Here is a 26,751-nt window from a genome sequence, read left to right on the forward strand (position 1 = left end):
AGTGGTGATGACTGCATAACGAGATGAATATACTTAATGCACTGAACCTAAAGAGTTTGAATGATGAAGTTTGTATGTATTTTGCCAATTCTAAAAAAATTTTTTAATGAGCAATACCTATAAATACTACTATGGAATATCTATGATAAATTCTTAAAGGAACAGAAAAAACAAATAGTATGACACTATACCAAAGAAAGTTGAAAAATATACATGGACAGACATTACATAAACATTTTATATAAATATTATATTGCATTTACCAACTTTTTAATGGAAGAATAAACAAAAACCTTTATATGACTATGTTTTAAGAGGAAGGAAAGAAAAAGGTAGAAGGGAAGGGCCAGAAACTAGACTTTCTCTGAATGTATCTTGTTACTATGTATAAAGTTTCAAAACAATTAATTAGAAAGAAAGAAACTTAACCCAAAAAATTTTTTTAAAGTCATTCCTCAAACAATGAAACGTAATGAATCTAAATAAGTATTGAGTTTAACCACACAGAGAAGTAGTTAACTTTAAAATACAGTAATTTTACTATATGTCTGTGGTGAGTTACACCCCTAAGGACAAAAAGAAGTATAAAAAAAAAATGAAACTCCTTTCAGTAATCATATTGTTAGTAATAATGCTAATATTCTTAAATTCTATAATGTGTATGTACATAAAGCTTTAGTATTAGAAAAAGAGAAACAAGATTTTTAAATGTTAAATAAAAATTTTGCACTATTATTTGAATTGAAAGCATCAGTAAAAACTCATGATGTACTTTTCTTTAAAAAAAAAAAAAGTGTTTCCTAGCTTTGTCCACAAATAGGCCTAAAAATGACTAACCTAGGATCAATAGGCTTAGAACCCAAATAGTGGTCTCTAAATATCATTTCCAACTAAAAGGAACCAGTGCACTCTAAAGAAATCTCTGATTCAAACTTCAAGAATTTTAAGAAAATTCAGATTTTTAAGAAAAGAGTTTCTTTGGATCATACCAAAAAGCAAAGAAGCCATGACAGACTACTAGGGTAGTGTCAAAACCAGGAGCCTACCTTGAAGAGGCCTCCCACTACCAAAGACAATGCTATTAGAGTGCCAGTAGGAAGAACAGTAACTGCAATGGATTGAAACACATCAAATATGTTAAATCCATGAGTTTATAATGATACTTTGGAAAAAAAAAACAAAAAGACTTCATTGATCACCTTTGAAGCATGTCTGGGAATCAACTCATTATCTTAAAAAACTAATAAATACTGGAGAATGATCAAGAATTTATCCTGTCTTTCTTATATAAACTGTACAGGAGAGTAACTTTGTAGCCTAACAGTCAATAAGAAGTTGTTTCTGTTTATAAAGCATTCCAGCCCAGCTGAGAAATGAAGAATGACAGAATTAGAGTATCACCATTTTGCAAAATTTTAATGAAATTAACAATCTAGGAGAGGATCATGAATGGCTGCCAAAATTATAAAGAGTGACAACCAGATATTATGTGCCTAAGAAGTTTTCTTAAAAAAAAAAAAATCAAAAAAGGAGACAGAGGGAACTTGGTAAACAAAACCACAGGGATGCAATCAGCAAAATAAAGACTATGGGAAACTCTACAGGGCAAACATATTGTAAGAGAAAAAGGAGAGAGGAAAGGGAAGAAGAAATTATATAATAAAAAACACTTAAGAGACATAACAGTTGAATGCAATATATGAATCCTGATTTGAAAAGCCACTATAAAAAAAACTGAAATAATCAGAGTAATTTGAATTTACTAGAGAGTTGATGATATGGAGGAAGTGATAAAGATATGGTGCTTATATATTTTGAAAGAGTTTTACTTTTTAGAGATAAATACGGAAATATTTATAGATGAAATTATGGTGTTTGAGATTTGCTTCAAAGTAACCCAGTTGGATGTGTAGTCATAAATGAAACAAAACTAGCTGTGAGTTGATAATTTCTGAAGCTGGATGATGGGTAATTGGTATATGGTATCCATTATACTATCTTATCTATATTTCTATAAAATTGAAATTATCTACAATAAAAGTTTTTTTTTTAAAGTCACAGTTTGAGTTTGGATAACATGAAGACTGGTTCAAACATGCTTTGCTCTTAATGAATCATAAAAAAGATACCAGCATTTTCAGCTTTTAGGTTCTGTGTTTCTTGTAGGATGTATCTCACTGCCAGCTTTCCCATACAACACAAAATCTTTAATGAGGATGACAAAAGGAAACAAGAAATGGAGGCAAACATAAACAATCCCAAGAGTTTTTTCCTCTGATTATTCTTTAGCGGTCTGGTTTCTTTAAAAAAAAAAAAAGAGTAAGGAAGCCTGGGTGGCTAAGTCAGTTTACTCTTTTTTTTTAATTAAAATTTTTTTTAATAAACATATAATGTTCTTTTATCCCCCAGGGGTACAGGTCTGTGAATCGCCAGGTTTACACATTTCACAGCACTCATCATAGCATATTCCTTCCCCAAAGTCCATATCCCCACCCACCTCTCCCGTACCCCCTCCCCTCCAGCAACCCTCTGTTTTTTGAGATCAAGTCTTTTACGGTTTTTTCTCCCACCTGATCCATCTTCTTTCATTTTTTTCTTTTCCTACCCCCCAAACCCTCCACATTGCGTCTCCACTTCCTCATATCAGGGAGATCATATGATAGTTGTCTTTCTCCAACTGACTTATTTCGTGAAGCATAATATCCTCTAGTTCCATCCACGTTGTCGCAAATGGCAAGATTTCATTTCTTTTGATGGCTGCATAGTATTCCATTGTATATATATACCACATCTTCTTTATCCATTCCATTTGTTGATGGACATCTAGGTTCTTTCCATAGTTGGCTATTGTGGACATTGCTGCTATAAACATTTGGGTGGCACGTGCCCCTTCGGAGCACGTTTGTATCTTAGGATATATACCCAGTAGTGCAATCCCTGGTGTCATAGGGTAGCTCTATTTTCAGTTTTTTGAGGAACCTCCACACTGTTTTCCAGAGTGGTCGCACAGCCTTGCATTCCCTAAGTGTCTTACTCTTGATTTCAGCTCAACGTCATGATCTCAGGGTAACAGGATCAAGCTCCGAATCAGGGACTACACTGGGCATGGAGCCTGCTTAAGATTCTCTCTACCACCCCCACATCTGACTTGAGTGTGTGGGTTCCCTCTCTCTCATTCTTTAAAAAAAAGAGTAGACAAGTGATCCATATTGTAAAGAGATGAATGCTTGTTCCACACACTAACTGAAGTTAATCAGGGTGATAGGCGATAAGGACTACTGCTTTGCATTCACACAGCACTTTAACTTTCAGTTTTTTACATATACATACCACTTACATTATTTGACCTTTTTTTTTTTTTTTAAAGATTTTATTTATTTATTTGTCAGAGACAGAGAGAGCCACAAGCAGGGGGAGTGGTAGGCAGAAGGAGAAGAGGGAGGGAGAAACAGAGGGAAAAGAAGCCTCCCCATTGAATGAGGAGCCCGATGTGGGACTCAATCCCAAGACCTTGGGATCATGACCTGAGCCAAAGGCAGATACTTAATGAACTGAGCCACCTAGGCATCCCATATCATTTGATCTTAACAACCTTATAAATGGACAGTGAAAGACATTCACTTCCTAGAGGAAACCAACATAAAGAAGTTATAAAACTAGTTAGCAGCAAAATACAAAATTTTCCTATCCCTATTTCACTAAACTGTGTCCTTCCTATCCAACCTGTATTAATTATCCATTATACCGGGGAAGACAGTTCAGATCTCTTTCATTACCACTGCAGTCATAAATACCTGATAATGTGTGGTTGGTAAAGGTAGTTACTAACAATTTGTTGACAATTTGTTGTCCATGCTGGGACAGCTCCCAAAATTTACTTAGAAAATTTGGATAGCTCAAAATGGTTTAGGAAACTCAGGAATGAGAAGTTTTATTTTGTTTTATTTTTTCCCTATCAAAAACCATTGGCAGGGGAAAAGATACCAAGTTAAGAACTCATAAAAATTTAGTGTGTATGTTGTGTATAGATGAGTATGTTTTCGAAGGAGAAATAGAGAATAATAAACACATTAGAAAAGATCTTTTTCTTTCCAACGTAATGACTTGAAACTTAACCCATTTATTTAAACATGTTCCAATTTCAATGAAAGTACAAAGAATCTTACACCTACAATGAAAGAACAGCCAACTGACCTGACTGTGAATAATCATATTTGAAATAACCCAGATTTTTGTATTTTCTCTCATCTGTGGTATCCTAGCTCACTATCATGTACTATTCTCTTCTGGGCACTCATTATGATTCACCAGATCAGTACAGGACATGAACCCAAAGCAGACTTGAAACATGGGAAAGCAGAATGATGCTAGCCCTAAGAAACTATCTTTCAACTCACCCCTGTCCCACAGTGAACACTCAAAAATGTTCTTCAATTTGCTCCAACTACTTGCCTCCTGGTAAAAGTTGACAGATACACTCTAAGATCAGAGATAAAGGGTGTCATCAGGCAGATTCAAGTCCTTGTAAGGACCCAAGAATCCTCACTTCCATCTGGAAGGATGGAAACTGCTGAGTTTCCATGTCCTTGTTTCCTTACGTCTATCTGGAAGGATGGAAACTACTAAGTTTCCTGCCCTTTGCTATTACAGAAACTTTATACTCAAACTGTCTGACAATTCTGTAAGGGCATCAGTGTCTTGATATGACAACCATGCAGCATTGTTTGCTTCAAAGAACTAGAGCTTTCTCTCAGAAAATATTGCCCACCTAGATGCTCTCTCCTAATGTGTGGAATTTAAACAGAAGCAACCTTATTGCCAATAAAAGATCTAGACTACACATGCAACTCTAAGAGGAGGGTAGTGATAGCTTACTATGCCATTATTTTGAATGTCCCAAGAGCATACACCTAGGAATGCAAGTTCACTTGGAACAAATACATTATCTTTCTAGTACTTTCTCTTTAGGATCATTTAGAAATGGTAGTTGGAATAGAATCATCTGAAGTTAACCTACTGTGTGCCATACACTTTGCTAGCTACTTTATAAGTTTAATCCTAACAGGCCTTTGAGGTTTTTTGTTATTTACTGCCTTTTCACAAATGAAACCAAGGCTAAGGAAATTGTTAAGTGACTTGCTCAAAGTTCAAAGCTACTACGAAGCAGAGATAAAAGAACCCAAATCAGTTCAAATATCTTGGTAACTTGCTTCTTAGTACCCTATTTGCTTTCTAAAGGAGTTATACTGACATAATGATACTAAAAACAAAGGTATTCCTACTTCAATTGTTTTGTAAGAGAATTGATGGGTTCAATACACAGTAAGGACTACTATGTCCAGAACCAAATTAATGTATTAAACCAATATCCATTTTGTATCCTAATCTGATAGTCTATACCAAATCTCTTTACCAGTTAGACTTATATAGTTAGAAGAGCAGAAAATGTTTTGTTCAACCGCTCTAGTAGTCTGGAATATATAATATACCTTGCACATTTCAAAATCTATAATCATCTTTCTACAAATTTTCCCAGACACATTTATGTTAGTTTACTTGGAAGTAATGAATCTTTGGTTTTTGCCATAAAATGATAGCATTCCTAAAACATATAGCCTTCAATGTGCTGAAAGCACTGTAACAATAGATACAGGACTAAATTACAAAACATTATCGTATAATTATTAGCTCCACTTTACAAGCAAAGAAACTATGGTAATGAAAGTTCACATAACTTGCCTAAAGTAATACAGCTAGAAAGTGGTAAAGCTAGAATTCAAACCCAGGTTTGTATAACTCCAAAGCCTATGCTTCCTATTGTCACCACCTGCTGCCTCCTAGCTCTATCTGGTAAACATATTATCCTTGTTCACAATTCTAAAGCCTCTATAGAAATGCATGCACACTTAATTAAACCTATTGTTCACTATAGCCATTAATTTGTCATAGTTTCAAAGTAAAATAATTAAAAAGTTACCTGAAAAATTACCATTAGAAAAATTCAGGTAAGACAACACATTTTTTGCAAAGTTTGGGAGAGGTCAAGGGCAGAGAAAATTTTATACCACCCAAACCTTTTTTGTTTACCAGGAGTTATAATTCTTAAATTGATGTGAGTGGTAAAGCCAAAATTTTTTTTTTAATTTTAAGAATATTCAAATACCATAAACCCCCAGCCTAAAGGCTGAACAAAGAACTTACTTTACAAGATCACCTTCCCGTCAATAAGTAAGAGCTGAACTGTGACTATTATTATATTCTACTCTTTATCTGAGGTTTTATTATCAGCCAAACAGAAAAAATGTAATCATATCATAACTGGACAATTTTAAACTTCTGAATGGCTATTATCTTCCATGTTTCAGTGTTTCATATTTCTTTATAAAAGCATATCAAAAAATAGGTCAAGAGTAACATTCCCCAAACATGAATTCCTCAATCTACTAGAGTTGAATCTAAATATGTAACTTCTTAATGTAGAAGATATAGTTTAAAATAACATTCTTCTGGGTTTTTTTGTCAGACACATTCATTAGATTAGTTAATAACACAATATAAGAATCACTGTCTAGGATATGTCAAATAATAGATCAAGTCTTACCTCCATTGCTAAAGCTGCTGTCTGTTGGTCATAGTGATTCAGAAGATTAGGCATGAAGGTAGTATTATAAGGCAAATCTTGGCACATCCTCAAGGTAATGGGTTCACAAGAAAACAAACTGTGCCCACCTATATGTCCCACAAACATAGTCAACGGCCAAAAGTAGAAGACGATCCGACTCATAGCCATCCTTCCTGGATCTGAATGAGATTTGGTTGATCAGGCCACTCAATAAGGATTTTAGATCTTTATATACCTGCAGGTCTCAGCTTGAAAGTATTTTCTTCTATATCTTACTATTAAGTTCTTCAAACAGTTAAATACTCTTTGCACCGTCAGAGGTTTGTTAGCTTGGTCTCACAAAAGGCATTTGTTTTGGTTTCACAATACGGGAAAATGGACATCATCTTGTCTCTTCTTTTCATTTTATTACCATAGGGCACATTTGGCCAACATATCAAGTTGATCAACCACATTCCCAAACAACAGATTCCATCTTAGGAGAAGAGCTATTTCTTCCTTGATTGAAATATCTGAGAAGTATTTTTTTAAATGAGAGATATTAGTAATTTCCTCTCAAAATATTGTAGACTTGATATTAAAGTCTTCGATGAGTTCAGTAAAGTTGCAGGATACAAAATCAATACACAAAAGTCAGTTGTGTTTCCGTACACCAACAACGAACTAAGAGAGAGAGAAATAAAGAAAACAATCTTTGATGACAGATATCAATCACACTGACCTCACAGATAAATTACATGGGTATTTCAGAGACATGGTATAGTTTTTCTACTTTATCATTTATGCGACAGAAATACTAAAACAATCCTTAACCAGAATCTAAAGGCAAAACTTCTTCCTTCAATTGTTAATATAACATATAGTTTAAGTTCTTATCTAGAATGGCAGTTTTTCCTTTGTCACAAGCTATAACTGATCCATTTTGAAAAGTTTATGCTGTTGTCATAAATTTAAATATCTGCCATACTTAGACAAATAAATAAAATCTTTAAATATATGCCATATTTATAACCAAAATTACTGAATTTAAAATTTGTATCTGTTTTAATTATTAATAGTGCATTTTTACATTAACTGATGTGGCAGAAGGTATCTGCGAAAACAGTGAAATATACATAAATTGAAAGATACGAATTCAAGTCCCTTACTAGCTGTGTAAGTATAAACATATCATTTAACTTCTCTGAACTCAGAATTTTTCTTTCTGAAAATACTCTCTCTCTCTGATAAGGATGATATGTGAGTGAATTATGAGATAATATATGTAAAAGTACTTTATAAAATGGTAAAGTAGCACCAAACATTGGGTAATTTTATCACTAAATTATACTTATACAAGGGCGATCTCCATCAACCAATATTGAACTGGCAAACAGAATGTTCTAAAAGTACTATCAAGAAATTTTTCCAACATTATATCATCTTTTCAGATAGTGCAAAAGCAGTATCATAGATGTAGAAATATTTGACTAACAAATGTTTCATTGTATAGCCAGGCTGCAGAGAATAAAAAAAATCCCCCCCCCCCCGCCCCCAAAAAATCACAGCAAGAATAGGAATGATTCTCAGTTACAGTTTTCAGTAAACTTTAGATTCTTCTCACTTGCCCCTACTTTTCCAGGGGCAAGAATACCTATCTTATTTGGGGCTGAGAGGGTGTGGGCAGACTGAAAGGTAGGTCTGGCAGGAAAAAGCATTTACTAAGTTATGATACTTTCATTTGGCTTAATAATGATGTTAAATTTCATTTTGTTTTATATACATTGGTTATTTCTGTGTTTGTTGTGAAGAGCCTATGTTCAAAACACATGAGTTCAGATTCACAAACTCTCAGAGACCCAAGTTAATACGACAACTTAAATAAATACTAAAGCTTACCACGACAGCTTAGACTTTGAGACCTGGACCCTTTTTAGTGAAGCAGGGAAGAAACTGTCCTTTGTTCACTATCAATGCTTGGGACTGCTGCATCCCAAGCTTTAGTTACTAAGCAGAAAAAACTACCAAAAGAAAATAAAGCAGTTGCTGAATCTTTCCAATTTCTTCCTCTAGTACATGATATTGAGTGGTGGAAGGGAAAAGGAAAGTCTAGGAATTGGGAATACTAAAAAACTGAATTAGAAACACTTAAGTTATGAGCAATCCCTGCCCCAAATGACTATTCTCTGTGCAAAATCTCTAAGTCAGAGATCTTTGCGACAGCTTTTTGGCCTGCCATATTTTTTTCCTCCTTCAAGCTGGCCCCAGAAATGTGAGGTCTGGTTACAGAAAACTGGTAGTAAACACAGTCGTTTATATTTAAGCTTAATTATGTGCAACACAGTAACAATTATGCATATCATTAAATATGTGTCAAATAACTACTGAAAGCTTTACTTGGTTACAGTATTAAAATATCCATGTAAATTCAGTTTTTGTAGTTTATTGCTTAGGCAGCATGTTCATCTGCTTTCAACTTAAAAAAATTAAAAACTAAAGAGAACACTGCTCCGTTTTTGAACATGTACATAATAACACCAACATTTTTCAAATTTTCATTTAGACTAATTTTTTTTTAAGATTTTATTTATCTATTTGAGAGAGAGTGCATAAGCAGGGGGCGTGGGAGAGGGAGAGCAGGCTCCCTGATGAAGAGGGAGCCCAATGCAGGGCTTGATCCAAGGACCCTGAGATCATGTCCTGAGCCGAAGGCAGATGCTTGCTTAACTGACTGAGCTACCCGGGTGCTATTAGATGAATTTTCAAACAGGTATTCAATTTATGGTTCAAGAAGACTATCATATAAAAGAAGGAATGAGAACTATCTCATTGGGTTTTTAAAACTAGAGGACACCCCCTTATACTTCTCCCTACTTTACTTTAAATTAGTCCTTTTCCTCCTATACAAGTGAAGCTTCCTACTGTCTTTAAAAAGTTTCCTTTATGTACTACAACACCCAAATTACCATGTATCAAAACACTTCTGGAAAATCTATTGTTAGGCTAGAATAGGATGAAAATCTTAGAACTTTAAGACTATAGTTTATGATTATTGAAATAAAAAGTGAATTCAGGGGGCACCTGGGTGGCTCAGTGGGTTAAAGCCTCTGCCTTCAGCTCAGGTCATGGTCCCAGGGTCCTGGGATCGAGCCCCGCATTGGGCTCTCTGCTCAGCGGGGAGCCTGCTTCCTCCTCTCTCTGCCTGCCTCTCCACCTACTTGTGATTTCTGTCAAATAAATAAATAAAATCTTAAAAAAAAAAAAAGTGAATTCAGTGAGACAAAAAGAAAATAAGGCAGTAAAAATCTTAAAAGAATATATGTTTCCTCCAAATGAGAGGCTCTCTAATTTTAACGTGTAGCGGTAGATTCATGGATCCCCTTAGAGGTCTAAGAAATTTGAAACTCTGGAGAACGAACTACATTCTAAGGGTCACCTCAGGTACTGTAACAAATGGTCTGTAAGTCACGTTTTGAGAAATTCTACCCTAAAACCAAGTAATTTAAAGAGAATAGCTATATTTAAATATTATACGCTTAGCAAAAGTAATACCTAAAACAAATTTAAAAAATAAAAGCAGATAAAGAATAACACTTTAATAGAAAAATGGGAGGAAAAGGACATAAATTTAACGAATGAATTACAAATAACCAACAAACACACAAAAATATTCAACTTTACTAATAATGAAAAAATGCAAATATGAGAGAACACTTTTGCCGATCTGACAGGCAGAAATAACAAATGAAAGAACACAGTATGGGAGAGGATGCAGAAAAGAGAACATTTTCAACATTCCAATAACAGGTTTACAGCTGGTATTTTAAAAATGGCTACTTACCTCAAAAGCCCTTAAAATGTGCACAATTTGATGCAACAAATCTATAATTTATTCTACATAAACACACAAGTACACATGATGCATAATCAAAATGAGAGTAACACTCTATAGAATAAAAAAACTAGAAATAACCTAAGTCTACCAATAAGGGATTCATTAAAAAAAAAAAAAGTAGGGAAGGAAATAATGAAACAAGATAGGATTGGGAGGGAGACAAATTATAAGAGACTCTTAATCTCGCAAAACAAACTAAGGGTTGCTGGGGGGTGGGAAGGTTGGGTTATGGACACTGGGGAGGGGATATGCTACGGTGAGTGCTGTGAAATGTGTAAGCCTGATGATTCACAGACCTGTACCCCTGGGGCTAATAATACATTGTATGTTAATAAAAATAATTTTTTTAAAAAAACAAAACCAAAAACCAAAATACACACACTATGGTATAACCACATGGTGGAATATTATATAGTCAGTAACAACACACTAAGTAAAAAATAAAATTAAAACAATTTTCTAAATAGCATACATGTCCTATTTCAGTCAAAAAATATATACACAGAATAAAACCATTTCAACTGCTTAAATATATTATAAATGCTGAGATTTAACAGAAGAAAAAATGGAACATTATTCTGTATATGGAATAATTAACTCTGCTAAACCTCCCAATGTGTGCTGACTAGCTAACAAGAATAAATACTAGTTGAATCACTGATTTATTGGCTGCTAATTAAGGAACAAGGCAAAGGAACACTCTAATGCCCTACTGCAGGTAGTAAGGAAAGCCAAAAAGTGATGATCAATTTCGTTTGAGTAAAAAACTGGTTTCAGTACTGAAAAAAATCAGATCACTGATCAGCTGAATCAAACAGTGTGCACATTTTAAAAGAAACTTTTGATATGCAATTCCAAATCGCTCTTCAATAACAATGAGATACTGCTTCTAAACAGGACTGTGTGGATAGCAAAAAGTCATTTTTTCCTAAGGTAGAGTCATCTACAGAAAAGCTATAAGTTGAAGTTCCAGACCTGCAGGAAATAGAGAAAAATCCTGGACCCCATGAGGTCCTGCCAAAATATACCAACTCATTAAACAAAGGTTAACAGTCATTTTGGCATTCTTCCTGAGCTTATACTGTTTACTAGTAGAATCTGCAGCATCTCAGATAAATAAAGGGACCTGCTGAGTGAACATAACTGGAGCAAACAACTTCAGGGGCCAGGGGCCATCAAAAAGTGAGTGACATGGCAACAGCTATTCATGCCCTACTTGTGGGAGGAGAGGCACACTCACTTCTCCATACAGCAATGTGGAAAACTAAGTTGTCTGATTATCATTCCATCAGAAAACAAAAGGTCTAGATACATCTAATTTTTATAAATGTATAATATTAGGAATCTGATACTCCCTAATTACCAGTAAATTGTAAAAGCCCTTAAAATAAAATAAGCTGAGTATTTGTCCCGAAAAACAGCAATAAAGGGGTAGGAGATTCAATCTCGGAAGACTTTCTCCAGGCTAGCTGCAAAACCAGACCCAAAGCACTTAGGTGGGAAAAGCAGGAGGTGGCAACTGTGAAGAGGAAGAAAGACTGACAAAGTAGGTCCTGGGGCTATCAAGAGGGTCCAGCAAAAGATTAGGTTCAGTAATTCTATTCCCAATTCATACTTTTTGTACAGAAAATGATCCATTTCATCATTCTTGGTTTAGATTTAATTTTCTCGACATCTTATAAACAACATTTTGCATTTCAAATTCAGAAATACTATCCGAAGGCTGCCTCACACACAATGGCTACAGTCGGAACAGGGGCGATATTCTTTTGTCTTCTTTTGGTTTTCCAAAATGCACCGCAAGGACTAGCAATGACTACCTCTAAATAATGAAGTTTCTTATTGTAAGAGAAACAAAATATACATTCAGAGCATAGTCACTGTTCTAAGTGTTACTTTCCTTTTCCTAAAATCCACCGTGTTCTCTGGCCTTTTGTTTTCCACATCTTTATTACATAAAAAATGAATGTATTCACAAAATTTGTTTCCTGGTTGCTAAGTTTATATAGCTTCATATTTAATTCATAGGCCTAGATTCCTATTAATCTCTGAATGAGGATCTCTTCTGCTCTATGTCCATCTGTCTAATTTTTAAAGTCCATCTGGGCATCTACCTACTATCACAAATAACCTAATCATCCAATGTGTTGAGTGATAAGGTTTATTAAAAAAAAAAAAAAGGAAAAACAAACACATCTAGGGTCAATTAAAATGAATGATAGGCATCAAAATCCACCTCACTTTACAAATTAAAGATTACTTTTAAGACTAAAGAAACCAGAAGATCTTTTAACAAAAGATCTGAAAACAAAAATGGAAAGTTAATTGGTTATCTGAGTGGCACAGTAGGTGGAGCACGTGACTCTTAATTTGTGCTGGGTGTTGTGAGTTTGAGCCCCACACTGGGTGTAGGGGTTACTTTAAGAAACAAATCTTCAGGGACACCTGGGTGGCTCAGCGGGTAAAAGCCTCTGCCTTTGGCTCAGGTCATGATCTCAGAGTCCTGGGATGGAACCCCACATCAGGCTTTCTGCTCCGCAGGAAGTCTGCTTCCTCCTTTCTCTCTGCCTGCCTCTCTGCCTACTTGTGATCTCTGTCTGTCAAATAAAGAAATAAAATCTTAAAAATAAATAAATAAATAAATAAATAAAACCAAAAAACCCAAATCTTCAAAACACCAAAATGGAAAGTTTAAGGATGGCCAGATTCTGAACTTTAAAAAAAATATAATTTTGGATTGAAATTCCAGCCCAGTTTTCCCTTTCCAATTAGATCTACTCATCAGAAAATCCCCTAACATCAAACCCAACTTTTTCCCTTAGCAAGTGTATGCTTTGACTGTAAAATTATTTCAGAGAGATAAAATCTGGAAATCAGGACTTTGTTGTTGTTGTTGTTCTGAGCTCACTAACCTAGTTAAATACTTCATTCCTTGGATCACCAAAAGTGTCAATAGTTCTTAGCAAAATGAAGTGAAAAGCACTTTGATGCAATCATCAGTTGAAACTCCTCCTAGTCAGTGAAGAGTTCTTACTCTTCCTCAAATCTTTATTGAAGAATTTTCAACATTTACCAAATCACTCTTTTTATTTGCGTTATTGGTCTTTTCATGGGAAGCTACAGCTTTAAGCAACCAAAGTTGTAGAGTTTTAGGAGTAAAAAAAAAAAAAAAAACAACCATGAGGCCAACCATCACTCTCTTCTGTGAAAGGTAAAGATGTAAGAACTGTTTCCTACCACGTTTCCTAAAGAAAACAGAGTAAGAGAAGCCTAACATCAACAAACTAATAAGCTCAGAATTACTTTTGCGTATGCAATCTTATAGTTTTACTAACAAACTAATATGAAATTTAAGACAGGTAGAGTTTTTCCTGAAATGGGAAACAGAGGACTTAAAAACTCCTTTTTCCTTTCCCAATGACAAAGCCTTCCACACTGTACTATACAAAGGAAGAATGTGCACTTTATTAAATTCCTCTCAACATTCCCTACTTCAATTATCTCAATCATGGAACTCTCAAGAAAAATCTACCTAAATATTCAAAGCACAAAATAAAGCTCAAAAGAATATCGTAGCTAAGATGAGGAAAAGAATGAAAGGGCCCAACAGTCATTCCTTCTACTATTAATGGAACGCTGTTATAGATTTAGGAGAGGTGAAAAGGTAGAGAATATTAGTAAGCGGATGAGATAAATAAAAAATATTAAGAAAGAGAAGATAGGATGGTAGGTTTTATTCTCTTGATAGTTTCAAAACATTTGGCAGGTAGAGGAGGAACGTGTTATTTTACTAAATAAAAGGCAAGAGGCTAAGAGAACGGGTTGCATCTTTTTTTTTTTAATTGACAGAGAGAGACAGCTAGAGAGGGAATTATATTTTATCTTCAATTCCATCCCTTCAAGCCCACCCATTAAGCTTTCACGCCTCTTTCCTACTTTCCCTAACTCTGAATCTTTTTACCCTTAGCTGTGGCTTGGTAGTTCATGTAAATGACCTCGTCCCCACCCCCACCCCCCAAGAAGATAAGTACTGATTTGCTTAAAAGTATGGATGTGAAGCAGTATCTTGCTTCTTAATAACACAACTAAGAATTTATCTATTCCTCACACTGTCAGCACACCACTGAAGACTAAAAGGCTGAAGAGGGAGGTAGCATCCCTCATGTTAGTCAGGTCTTTGTTTCCTTGCTTTGCAGTATTGGCTTTGCAAAGTAACCCAATTCCTGTAAATAAACATTACAGTCTATCAAAAGCACCTTTTTAAAATAAGATTTTGTTTGGATACTTTTATACAGCAGTCATTTTTATAGGCGTTGGGTCTGGTCTGCTGCTGCATCTGCCCAATTTCAGAAGAAAACCAAAATTCAAAATACCATTTTAATTCTGGGCAAAAAATTGGACCTCTTTTATTGGGTGGATACTTTTCAACTTCACATCTATCCCACAGCTAAATTAATGGCACGCGCTTTTGGTCTTTAATAAAAAGAAAAGAAAAAAGAAAGAAAGAGAGAGAGAGAGAGAAAAGGGAGAGGGGGAGAAGCCCTCTTTCTCCTACAGAAGAGCACCTAACTCCAAGACTCCTGAGATTTAACGAGCTTCTGGGAAGATGTTAAAATGTCCTGAAATGCTTTTACAGCACCTTCATTTGAGAGGCCGTCTATTAATTACCCAGCAGTACCCTCACGGCAAATACACATTAGCATAAAAGAGGGCAGCGGGGGAGGCACCTGAGAGGCAGTGCAGACTTTGGAAACTGATGGGATGGAGGGGACAACTTTTAGGCACTGGAAATAAGAGGTCGGCCAAATGCTGAAACAACATCCAGGCAAGGGGCAATTCTAACGTGGGTCTCGGGCCGGCCCCAAGCACCCGGGGCGCGGAGCCCGAGATGTATTGTCCTCCTCCCCCCCGCCCCCTCGGCCGCCGCGTCCTCCACCCACTCTCCCCCGAGCGCCACGCGCCCCCGCGGCGCCGACCCAGGGAGTGGGCGCCCAGCCCAGACACCCTCCTCCGCCCACGGTTTGGGCGGAGGGTGGCCGAGAGGGAGCCGCGGTCCACACTCGCCACAGGTTGCCCAGCGCGGGCTTAGGATGCACAGGGTTAATAATCTCCCAGGCATCTGCCCATCTCAGCCTGCACCCCCCAAAGTCGGCTCCTCCGCACCCCTTCGGCGCGCTGTGGGTCCCGAGGAGCCCCTCCGACCCCCGCCACAGCCTGGCGCCGAAGGCTTTTGTTTTGGCCGCGACGAGAATAACGATCCCTGAGGAGGAGGTGCCGAGCTGCTGGTGGCTCCTCAGCACAGGGTTAGGCAGAGGAACGGGCAGCCGCGGCGGCACCTCCTCATTCCCCACACTGCGCGCGCCCTTTCCCAGCCAAGCCAGCAGGGCAGCCGCACGCCTCGTCGCTCACCTCACACCTCGGGGGGTCGCCCTCCAGGGGGCTGCAGCGCCGGCCCAGGGCGGCCGCGGGTCCCTAAGGTAAACGGAGCCCAGCGAGGACCACAACAGCGCGCGCCGCCTCAGAGCGAACGCGAGCTTTCGGGAGCGCCGAGGCGCGCGGCCGAGGGAGCGCGCGCGCGCGCGCGCACGCACGACGCAGGCGCGCTGCGCACTCTCGGCTGAAACGCTCCCATTTTGGGCCCAGCTGAGAGGTCCCGCTCAACAAACCCTGCACCGGCTTGTTCTCTGCGCCGTAGGGTACGCCTTGCGCTGTCCTGCTCTGGCGGCGATCTTTCGAACTCTGCAATCGTTTCTTTTAAATGCACTCAGTCCTCTTTGCAAAACCCTCCCTGCCCTGCTGAGAAAACGCGGCGACTCTCATCACCCGAGCCCGGGATGCTATCTATCATCGCAAGACGACCAAAACCTGTTCTGAGAACGAGTGTGCTGACCTAGGGACTCGGGGATTGGAGGTGTCAGGAGTAGGGTTACAGATGTTGAGGGTGGCGCTGGGTGTAGATGGGATTGGGTATCTGGCCTGTTGCAGAACTTCACGCTTAAACAACAGAGCAGACTGGAGACCTTCCTGGCAACGGTTTATACTCCCGTGGCCAACACCTTAAGTGCACAGGTGGACTTTGTGGTTGTTGCTAGCATTCTCCCATCTTTTTCTCCGTAGAAAATGTTTCCCCTTTCTTCTTCTACATAAACCATTTCAGAAAGAATTCTTAAAGATCATCGAAACCCAATCTCTCATTTTTCAGATGAGGAAAAAGAACGCTCAGAAAGATTGCGTGACTTTCCCACAGTCACGCAGCTTTTTAAGGGGAGTCTGGATTCATTCAAAGCCAAGGCTGTTCTTTTACTACATTGTACCTACCTTTCTTTCTCTTCCTTTTCCTCCCTTTGCAAGCTAGACGTCATAGGCATCATTTTGTTCTGTTGATAGCCCATGGTCTTAAGTAATACTGATCCTGTTGCCCAACAACGTAAATATATTTGTCACTACACAACTGTACACTTAAACAATGGCTAAAATGGTAAATTTTATGTTAAGTGTATTTTACCACAATTGTTTAAAGGTGCTCAATAAGTGTTAAATAAATAATGAGTATTGAGCTTAGATAGTCACAAATACAGTTTAATATCAGATGTTGAGCTGTGGGAAAAAGCATAATAAATGAGATCTGAAGTGACATTTCAATTCTCTTAATAAACACTTGAGCAGTAACAGTTTGTTTGTTTTAAGTAATACTGATCCTTCAGCTGATTCTAAGCAAGCCAGTGTGTTCTGTTGAGCCACACTGCCTTTTCTGAGGGTGAGTGAGGAGGCAAATAGTGTATATGAAAATCTGTGTGTGCTTGCTTTATGTATTTCCAGATTTCTTGTACCCACGAACCTCTGGAAGTGTGCAGCTAGTGTATTTTTATGAAATTTGCACACCATCCCATGAAAACTGTCAGGTATAGGACATATCATAGCTCACATGAGAAGGTGGGAGTGATTGATAAATTATCACTGCATATATCAACATGATTAAATCTCAGAAATAGCACACTGAAAAAAGTGAAGTACAAGATACGTAAATTATGGTGTCTCTTTAAAACACATAGCCATATTGTGAATGCTTATACATAAAAAGCAGAAAAAATTGACAGGTATGCTACACACCAGTTGCATAGATAGTGATTACCTCTACACAGGCAGAGAGAGGAATGAAATCTGTAAAGTACACAAAAGGGGCTTCGACTGTTAATCACACACATGAAGCAAAAATGTTAATGTTTTTTAAATTTTGGTGGGGATAGTAGGGTGTTTCTTATGTAGTCTTTAAATTTGTCTTGATGTTTTGAAGGAATGTTGACGTATTTCCAACTTCAGTGACCTGGTGTGCTCACTCTGAACACAGCCTGACTGGTGTCATTCAGGTCAAAGGGGAAAGGAGTATCAGCAGTTAGACAGGTGAGATGCTGCACAAGCGGACGCCGGGAGGGTGCTGGTTGAGAGGACAGTCGACAGGAAGCTTACTTTCAAGGTATAAAATTATGCAAATTCAACAAGGTTAAAGTGAGGTGGTTTCTTTTATCCCATTCCTCTTTCATTCCATATTGTAACCACGAGTAGAAAGTCTGTAATGAGTGGGAACTTCACAGAGAGACATAGCATGTTGTTAAAACTGGTCTCTTTCTGGATGAACCCGTTTTGAAACCATAAATGTTAACTGGTAATACTGTACATGGTAATTTAGTATTGCATCGACTACCTCTCCCAGACCTCCCCCCCCAACCAAAGGCTTTGTTTATTCATTTACAAACAACCTGATCATGTGGAAAAACCACTAGGCTGGAATTCAGACAACCTAGGTTCTAATTTCAGTTTGGCCACTTACAGATTATTTGTTAACTCAAGGAAAGCAACAATCTCTATGAGCTTCACTCTTCTCTTTCAAGTTGGAGATACACAAACTCTGCCTATTTCAAAACTACAAAGCAATATAAGCATAGGTTTACATTTGTTTAAGTTGGAGGAGAGCATATTTTATCTATTTTAGGAAGCATAAGATGGTGGGAGTTTGGTAGGTTTTTTGTTTTGTCTCTTTCTTGTTGTTACCTGCTATCCATAGAAACTGCTTTATATTTACCAAAGAAGCTCCGTCTGGGATTTTGAATTTTTGGTTGTTCTCCAGCATGTGTTTATAGTTCTATCACAAAAGTTATCAATGTGGACTTTATTTTGGTTATTTACACGTTGCATTTTCCAGTCTTTCTCATAAGATCTTTTTCATTCTTGTGTTCTTGTGTTTTAGTTCTTGTGTTACATGGTGGGTGCTCAGGAAATTTAATTAAATTAGACCGGACCGTAAATTTTTTCAACTTTGGGGTTATTCTTATTAAGCCATGCCATCTGCTGGTTCCCTAGTGTATCTGTCAGTCAGCCTGAATTCCTGTTGAAGTTCATGCTGAAGCATTTGTGAGTCCGTGTGTTGGGCAATTTTCCCACGTCCTTCCACTTCCTGTGGCAGGTGCTCTTCTTTCTTGGAACCAGCAGCGAGTTCTTTTTCCTCCAACCCTCTTTTACCTGTTGGCCACCCTTAAACCCGGAAAAGTGGAGTTTCCATTTCGAAGCCCTGGAATGACCAGAGAAATATAACTGGGCATGCTCAGTAGGTTGCCTTCAGTTGGAACACTAATATGTCTTGAGTGCTTGTCGATGCTGCTTGTGTCGGGATTGCACACATCAGTCTCCCAGCTTTATATGGGGAGATTGCAGCCCTTCCCACCCTCTTGGCGCTCGGTCTTTTTAATTTTATCCGTGTGCCCAATTTTGGAGCCAGCCTTCCCGAATCTCTTGACCAATCAAGAGACCACACATTGTTGCCTAAGAGGACCCCGGATGCCAGTGAAAGGATTTATAGGTGGTGATTGGATTACTGGAAGGAAGGGCGGGGGCTGGACAGAGTCAAAGAAAAGGCTGCCATGGAAACACCAGCGCTTGAGGCTTGAAGAGGGAGGTGAGCTGAAAGAGGTGAGAGCTGTGGGCAGTGCATGAAAAGGATGGAGACTCTTTTCAGATCTCCACTCTGAGATCCTCATGGGCCTCTTACAAACCTTGTTAGTGCTCCTGGGGATAATATTTTGCTCCGTTTCAACTGCAGTTAAAATGCCAGGTGCCTTCATGCTTAGGAAATTAAGAACAGTTCATTATTTCTGTGCCTATCAAACACTAACCTGTTGTCGTTAGTGTAGTTTTTGCTTTGTGTCTAACTAGTTGGATAGAAGATGAATTCGTATTTAAATCTAACCGTACTTTATTTCCTAATAATTTCCTGATAATTTAATTTCCTTCGCTAATGATACTGCATTGCACAATGTGTGTTGGCAGAGAAATTCAATCCTATTCTGCTCTGTAAATTCCAAGTAAAAATCCAATAATCCTGAGTTTAATTCCAGTGCTCAAGTCATAATGTTCTGAGTTTTATCCTACATTTCTATTAGTTTTAATCTTTAAACTGCTTCTTCTCCACTATTGTATTCATTCACTCAGTTGATTTGACAAATATTTGAGCACCAATTATGTAGCACTGGGATTAGGATTCACGTGAACAATGTAAGAAAACCACATGAGGAAAAAGGCATCAGAGTTCTGTACTAATTGTTTTGTACCAAAGTTCAGTGTGTCTGGGTAGATAGTGCATGGGGAGGGGGGTGAGAATGAGGCTGAAAAGGTAAATTGAGGTAAATTCATAGTGGACATAGACTTCCATGATAAGGAGTCTGGTTATGCTGTAGCCATCAGAGAGTCTCTGAAGGTTTTTGAACTGAAAAATGATATAATCAACTGGTCTTTTTTTTTTTTTTAAGATTTTATTTATTTATTTGACAGAGACAAAGAGAGCAGGCTGGGGAATGGCAGGCAGAGGGAGAAGAAGCAGCAGGCTCCCCACTGAACAGAGAGTCCAACATGGGATCCATCCTAGGATCCTAGGAGATCTAGGATCCTAGGATCAACTGAAGGCAGAGGCTTAACCTACTGAGCCACCCAGGTGCCCTTTGACTGGTCTTTTTTATTTTTCTTAAGGCTTTATTATTATTTTTTTCAGATTCTATTTATTTATTTGACAGAGAGAAATCACAAGTAGATGGAGAGGCAGGCAGAGAGAGAGAGAGGGAAGCAGGCTTCCTGCCGAGCAGAGAGCCCGATGTGGGACTCCATCCCAGGACCCTGAGATCATGACCTGAGCCGAAGGCAGCGGCTTAACCCACTGAGCCACCCAGGTGCCCCTTAAGGCTTTATTTATTTATTTGACAGACAGAGATCACAAGTAGGCAGAGAGGCAGGTCGAGAGAGAGGGAGAAAGCAGGCTCCCTGCTGAGCAGATAGCCTGGTGCGGGCCTCCATCCTAGGATCAATCCCTGAGATCATGACCTGACCTGAAGGCGGAGGCTTAACCCACTGAGCCACCCAGGCCCCCCCCCCCCCTTCTTCCTATTCTTTCAAGGAAAAGTTAAGGGACCGACATTCAAAGACAGCCATTAAGGTGGAACGAGGTCACACAAAAACAACAGGAAGCTTAGATGTGGGAGGAGAGGAAGACAACTTGCTTTGTCTTGCTGACAGAGTGGGGACAGTTACTTCTTCTGTATGTTATATAAAAATGTCTGTCTTTGTAATAGTCATGAGTGTTAATGCCGTGAACATTGTGGATACAGGAATGTACACTGCTCATCTTCTGGAGTGGAAGGAAGGGGAAGAAAACGCAAAGGGATAATGACAAAGCAAGAGCAGGACAACCCCATTTGAATGCTTCAGCAGAACTGTATTACCAAGAGGGCTGTATGTCCTAAAAACCATGATGATTGAAAAAAAGGCTAGTTCAAATAATTTTTAACTGTTAGGAACCAGGCAAAAAGAAAACAGCCAGTGCTGGGCCTTAGGGAAGCCCAAGAGAAGCTACTTTGTCTTAATTCAGAAATTGTGCCTAGCTTGTTTCCTCCACAAACTGGAAAGTTCTCAGCTTACAGGAGGAGTTTTTCACCTGGGGTGAGCAAAATTTTATGTTCATGAGCATTTTTCTAGGGAAGGGATTCATAGCTTTCATCATGTTTTTTAAGAGTTTTATGGTCCTTAAAAAAAAAATTAAAAACAACAACTGGTTTAAAGAGAAGAAAAATCAAACATAAATAACAATACAAAACAAAAAAAAATGTGATTTTTAACTGAGCAGATCTAGGCTTAGAGACCACACTTTGTATCTATAATTTGCCCACTCACACATACTTTTATAGCTGCCAATTAATAATACTGTAATGAAATAATTTCTTGTACATTTTGCAATTTGGCTAACCATGTGTGACTCAGGTAATTAGGTTAGCGGTTGGGAAGAATGTGAGTGCTGATGTGAGTCCTCTTTATACCAGTGGTTTGGTGGCAGTAGGCAACTGCCAAGAAGCAATTGGGTAATGATGCCCCTGTAGTTTTCAAACATTGGCTTTATCTTCAGCTATAACTCAAACCTGAGAGAGAATATTACCTGTTAAAGGAGAGCCTCAGAGATTTCAGACCTAGCTTTTGGGGGAATCCCATATCAGCCAAAAAGTAATGTTTTCTTTTTTAATTGCCAGTCTTTGCTGCTGTATAGTAATTTTTGGAGCCCATAGATCAGGGAGGCAAGCCATGGCTTTAATATGAAACCCACCTTTAGAGAGGAAGGAAGGCAGTAGCAAGTAGAAACTCTGAGGATATAATATTGAAACTATTGGGGTGCCCAGGTGGCTCAGTCATTAGGCATTTGCCTCCAGCTCCGGTCATGATCCCAGGGTCCTGGGTTCGAGCCCCGAGTCGGGCTCCCTGCTCTATGGGAAGCCTGCTTCTCCCTCTCCTACTGCCCCTGCTTGTGTTCCCTCTCTCACTATCTCTCCCTGTCAAATAAATAAATAAAATCTTAAAAAAAATTTTTTTTGCTATGGCCCTCCAATAGTTTTGTTTTGTTTTTGTTTTTGTTTTTGTTTTTTAGGATTTTATTTATTTATTTGAGAGAGAGAGACAGACAGAGAGCATGAGTGGAGAGAGGGGTAGAGGGAGAAGGAGAAACAGACTCCCCACGGAGCAGTGAGCCTGATGTGGGCCTTGATCCCAGGACCCTGAGATCATGACCTGAGCCTAAGGCAGTTGCCCAACTGACTGAGCCACTCGGTCATCCCCCTCTGACGGGTTTTGAGGCACTCTGTCAAATTCTAAGAAAGGTTGCAGGAAAGTTCGTAGTTAGTGAGACTGCCCATCTGTCAGGCACTCTGTTGGACCCATTTTCTACAATCCTTGAAACAGTGGTTGAAGGTAGATGTAGATAGATCAAAAGCTCAGATAGACTGAATAAGTTGCAAAATGTTATACAGCTAGTAAGTATTAGAGCCAGGATCAAACCTGTATAAAGTAAAAAGTTTTGTATTTTTTTAATGTAAGCAAATATAATATTTACAATGTAAGTAAATAAGCAGAAAGAAGAAATTCATTGCAAGGATAATCAGATAGCTTACCAAAAATGGCAAGAAAGGATAAGGGGCTTCCGAGGGGTAAGGCAGCAGGAGCAACTTAACAGGGCACTGATGCTATTGTTAACAACCACCTCAGCTGTCAAGTTAGGAGGAGCCAGCGTCAGTCCCACTTGTATAGCTTGGCCTCATGACCAGGTCTTGGCTGGGGAAGGAGAGATGACCTTGATTAACCAACCCAGCAGATTCTAAACAATAAGGGGCAAGTAATTCTTCATGGAAATTTAAGTGTTTTAATCAAATAAACAAAGACCTAGACTGGGTGCCTTAAAAGAGCACCTTTCCCCCAGTAAGCCCAAATATATCCATCTCTAAAGGCTCAGATTTGTCCACTACACCATTCTACTTCTTAAATATGGTATCAAGCTAGAACCCTTGTTACTTAGGTATCACAGAGAGGGAAGGAAGAAAGACAAGGGACCAGGATGGAGTGATTTATATTGCACTATGATTTTATAAATTAAATACTTCTTTCGGGGCGCCTGGGTGGCTCAGTGGGTTAAGCTGCTGCCTTCAGCTCAGGTCATGATCTCAGGGTCCTGGGATCAAGTCCCACATCGGGCTCTCTGCTCGGAAGGGAGCCTGCTTCCCTCTCTCTCTCTCTCTGCCTGCCTCTCCATCTACTTGTGATTTCTCTCTGTCAAATAAATAAATAAAATCTTTAAAAAAAAAAAAAAAAGGAGAGTTGCTTGAGAAGAATCAATTGACTTCAGTATCTGTCTTTGTTTAAGATAATGGCAGAGGATTTAGTAGTTTTAAAATAAATAAATAAATAAATACTTCTTTCTGGCCAGGTGGGTATGTTCGTAGCTAGAATAATTTAAACAGACCTGATCTGATTTCTAGTTCCACAATCTACTGTCTGTCTGTATAAACTTAGGCAGGGTGTGTAACATCAGTGAGCCTCATTTTCTTCATCTATAAAATGAGCTAAAACCCACCACCTTCCCAGATTGTTATGAGCTTTAATTAAGCATTCCAATAAAGTGCCTGACCTATAAAATGTTCCCAGTACATGTTCTTCTCCCTCCCCAGTTCTCTCTCTCAGTGTACTAAAAGATGGTATGGTCTTAGTATTTTTAGTATTCTGAAGATCCTATGTTTCTTTTCTTCTGATAGGTATGGTTTTTCTTATGGAAGAATATTCTGTTATTTCATGATGGCATTTGCACCTCCAAAAAGTACAGATGCCCCCAAAATGCAGACAAAGATGAGTACCTGGACACCTCTAAACCATCAGCTTTTGAATGACCGGGTAAGTGACCAGAGCTATTTTATATCTGTGAGGTTAGTCTGTGAGGAGTTCCCAGAAAAAGATTTTCTTGTTAGAATTGCAGTTACTGAATAATGCTGCACATTTAACCAAATAAAATGAATAAGTCTCAACTGATGACTCATGTTACTCAACTTCTCCTAAGAAGTTTATTTCCTACCTGCTTTCTGGGGAAGCACTCATAGAATAATACACCAGAGGATTGCAGAGGTGGAAAGCCGAGTATCATGCTGGGGTGTCATTGGCCAGCCTCTGGGGATTTCTATTCCTGCTTCAGTTGGGGGGCAGAATTTACCAACAGATCAGTGAGCTCCTATTATCAATCCCTTTATAAGGACCACACCTAATTGTCAGTAAAAAACAATCAACATCAATAAGACTGACCTCATTTTCTTGCTCCTACACACCAGTTCCTCCTCCTGGTAAAAGGCATCACTTTACACCAAGTCACTCAAGCCAGAAATCATCCTCCTCCCTGCCAGCTCTGGGTTGGTTTCTCCCAATTTACAAACTAATAACTTAGCCCATTACTTATGGCATAGAAGACACTACCATTTTATAGGAAAACACAAGGTTCTTGGGTCAGAGACAAAAATCTTTGTTACTCACAGTGCAGCAAGTGGCAGGAGCAACATGTTGGCATTGGTTCTCTTCGCCCACCTTGTCCCACAGGAGTGCTCCAGAAGGCATGGAAAAATACTACACACACCATGGGTTTGCATGACAACTGAGGAACAGTGAGCCCAGGGAGTCCTTTGCTTTTATAGTAAGCAGTAACAGTCTGCCCTTGGTCCCCGAGGGAGATAGTACCTCATTACTCAAGGTTGCCTTGCTCCAAATGTACCTTGGAGAAATGGCCCAAGGAAAGAGCAATGGAGAGCTGGCCCTCTTGGTATTCCAAGACATTTAGGAGTGTGAGATGGAGGCCCAGGGAGATATGTCTACCAGCACCCCCTCACTTCCACATACAATTCATTTTCAAGTTCTAGAAGTCTTCCTCTTCATCTGGGCCCCTCTCCTTCATTCATCCCTTTGCCTTCAGCTTCCCATTGTTGATTCACATCCTCATCACCCTCACCCTTTGCCCGATGCACTGCTGTAACCCCTAACAGGTTTCATCGCCTCTCTCCCGACCAATCCATCTTCTATTCTGGTCCCAGAGTGATTTTCCTAAAATACCAAACTAAAACAAGATAAATAAATAGAATTAAAAGCTAAAATAAAATACCAAGGTCATCCTTTTGTGTGAAACTGGTAATAGGCCCTGCTCCAAAGAGAAGATTCCAAACCCCTACATGTAGCACTGGGGGCTTTTCTTAAGTCAACCTCAGCCAGCCTGTCAGTTCCAAGCCCTGCCCCTGCCTCCTCCTATCCTAGGCCCAGACCAACAAAGTAGCCTCCAGATGAGCCAGGCCCTCTCACACCTCCACTCCTTCGCTCCCCTTGTTGCCTCCCCTATGAGCAACTTGAATGTCGTTTTCTCTGGAAAGCCTCCTCCTGTTTGCTTCTCTTTGCTCTCATCACTGTTTATCCACTTTCCCAGTCAGCTGTAATGTGTTAAGAGTTGCGATTGTGCCTTTTCTCTCTGTATTTCCAGTGTCTGGCATAGTTCCTGAGACACAAAAGATGGAGTCAAAGTTCAGCCATCCTCCCTGGGACCTCCTTCACGGACGCTCCCCTTCCTGTCCCTACATCCCTCCTTCCTGAGTCTGGGTTTGACCCTTTGCCTCTACACTGAACAGATATGCTAACTACCCTGGGAAAACATGAGCATCAGTCTGACCCCTCCTGTTCAGTACTTTCCTGTTCTACTCCTCTGATGTGAAACGCGAGCAATCCGGCGAGAGAGAGAGCAGCCAGTGTAGTGATCGGAGTAGGGAGAAATAAAAGGGAGAGAGACTGAAAAGGAAAAAGATAAAAGAAGTGAGGAAAGAAGAATGAGGCATAGAATAAGAGGAGAGATCAGGAGAAACAAAAGGAAAGACAGAGAATGAGAGACCGAAATCCGGCCTTCATCTGGCCCTGAACACAAGCAAGTCTATGGAAAGCCCTTTATATTCAGCTCAGCCACTGCTTACTGAGCACCTGTTCGTAAACGTTCTTGGCACTCCAACAGTTTATATAACGGCTTCTCTGCTTCCCCCCCCCCAAAAAAACTTCGGTGTTTAGTTTTGAAATCTGTTTTCTCCTAGAATCGTGAAGGCTTTACATATACGTGAAAAAGTGACTTGAATTGAAATACGTATTTGTTGGATGCCTTGATTTCAGAGATTTTAGAGGAGTCTAGATCAATTTAGCAGCCAGGGAGAAAGTATCTTTTTTTTTTTTTTTCATATGTTATTCTTTTATGTGACAGAGAAAGAATAAGCAGGGGGAGAGGGGAGGCAGAGGGAGAGGGAGAAGCAGGCTCTTGCTGAGCAAGGTCGGGGAGGGCTTCATCCCAGGACCCTGCGATCAGGACCTGGGCCAAAGACAGCTGCTTAACCAATTGAGC

At 39.1% G+C, this 26,751-nt stretch overlaps 2 protein-coding genes across 10 annotated transcripts in view; one reads left to right on the top strand and one right to left on the bottom strand.

Annotated features, from left to right (window-relative positions):
• Window positions 1-16,047, bottom strand: part of FZD3 (frizzled class receptor 3) — a 92,719-nt gene extending 76,672 nt beyond the window's left edge. The window contains exons 1-2 of one of the 2 annotated variants that reach the window (XM_032332303.1): window positions 15,906-16,047; window positions 6,602-7,285 (exon numbers count right to left, since the gene is read on the bottom strand). In XM_032332303.1, coding sequence (XP_032188194.1) covers window positions 6,602-6,790 — 189 coding nt within the window. In that variant the 5' untranslated portion in view covers window positions 6,791-7,285; window positions 15,906-16,047. The remainder of the gene's footprint in view (window positions 1-6,601; window positions 7,286-15,905) is intronic. The other variant, XM_032332304.1, reaches the window with a different exon arrangement.
• Window positions 16,048-19,371: 3,324 nt separating this feature from the next.
• Window positions 19,372-26,751, top strand: part of FBXO16 (F-box protein 16) — a 52,095-nt gene continuing 44,715 nt past the window's right edge. For all 8 annotated transcript variants that reach the window (XR_004283128.1, XR_004283129.1, XR_004283130.1 and 5 more), the window contains exons 1-2: window positions 19,372-19,460; window positions 24,104-24,239. Coding sequence is in view for 4 of the 8 variants with exons in the window: in XM_032332309.1 (XP_032188200.1) it covers window positions 24,141-24,239 (99 nt within the window). In the remaining 4 variants the exon portion in view is untranslated. The remainder of the gene's footprint in view (window positions 19,461-24,103; window positions 24,240-26,751) is intronic.

This window comes from Mustela erminea, chromosome 2 (assembly GCF_009829155.1).
Source record: "Mustela erminea isolate mMusErm1 chromosome 2, mMusErm1.Pri, whole genome shotgun sequence".
NCBI classification, from domain to species: domain Eukaryota; kingdom Metazoa; phylum Chordata; class Mammalia; order Carnivora; family Mustelidae; genus Mustela; species Mustela erminea.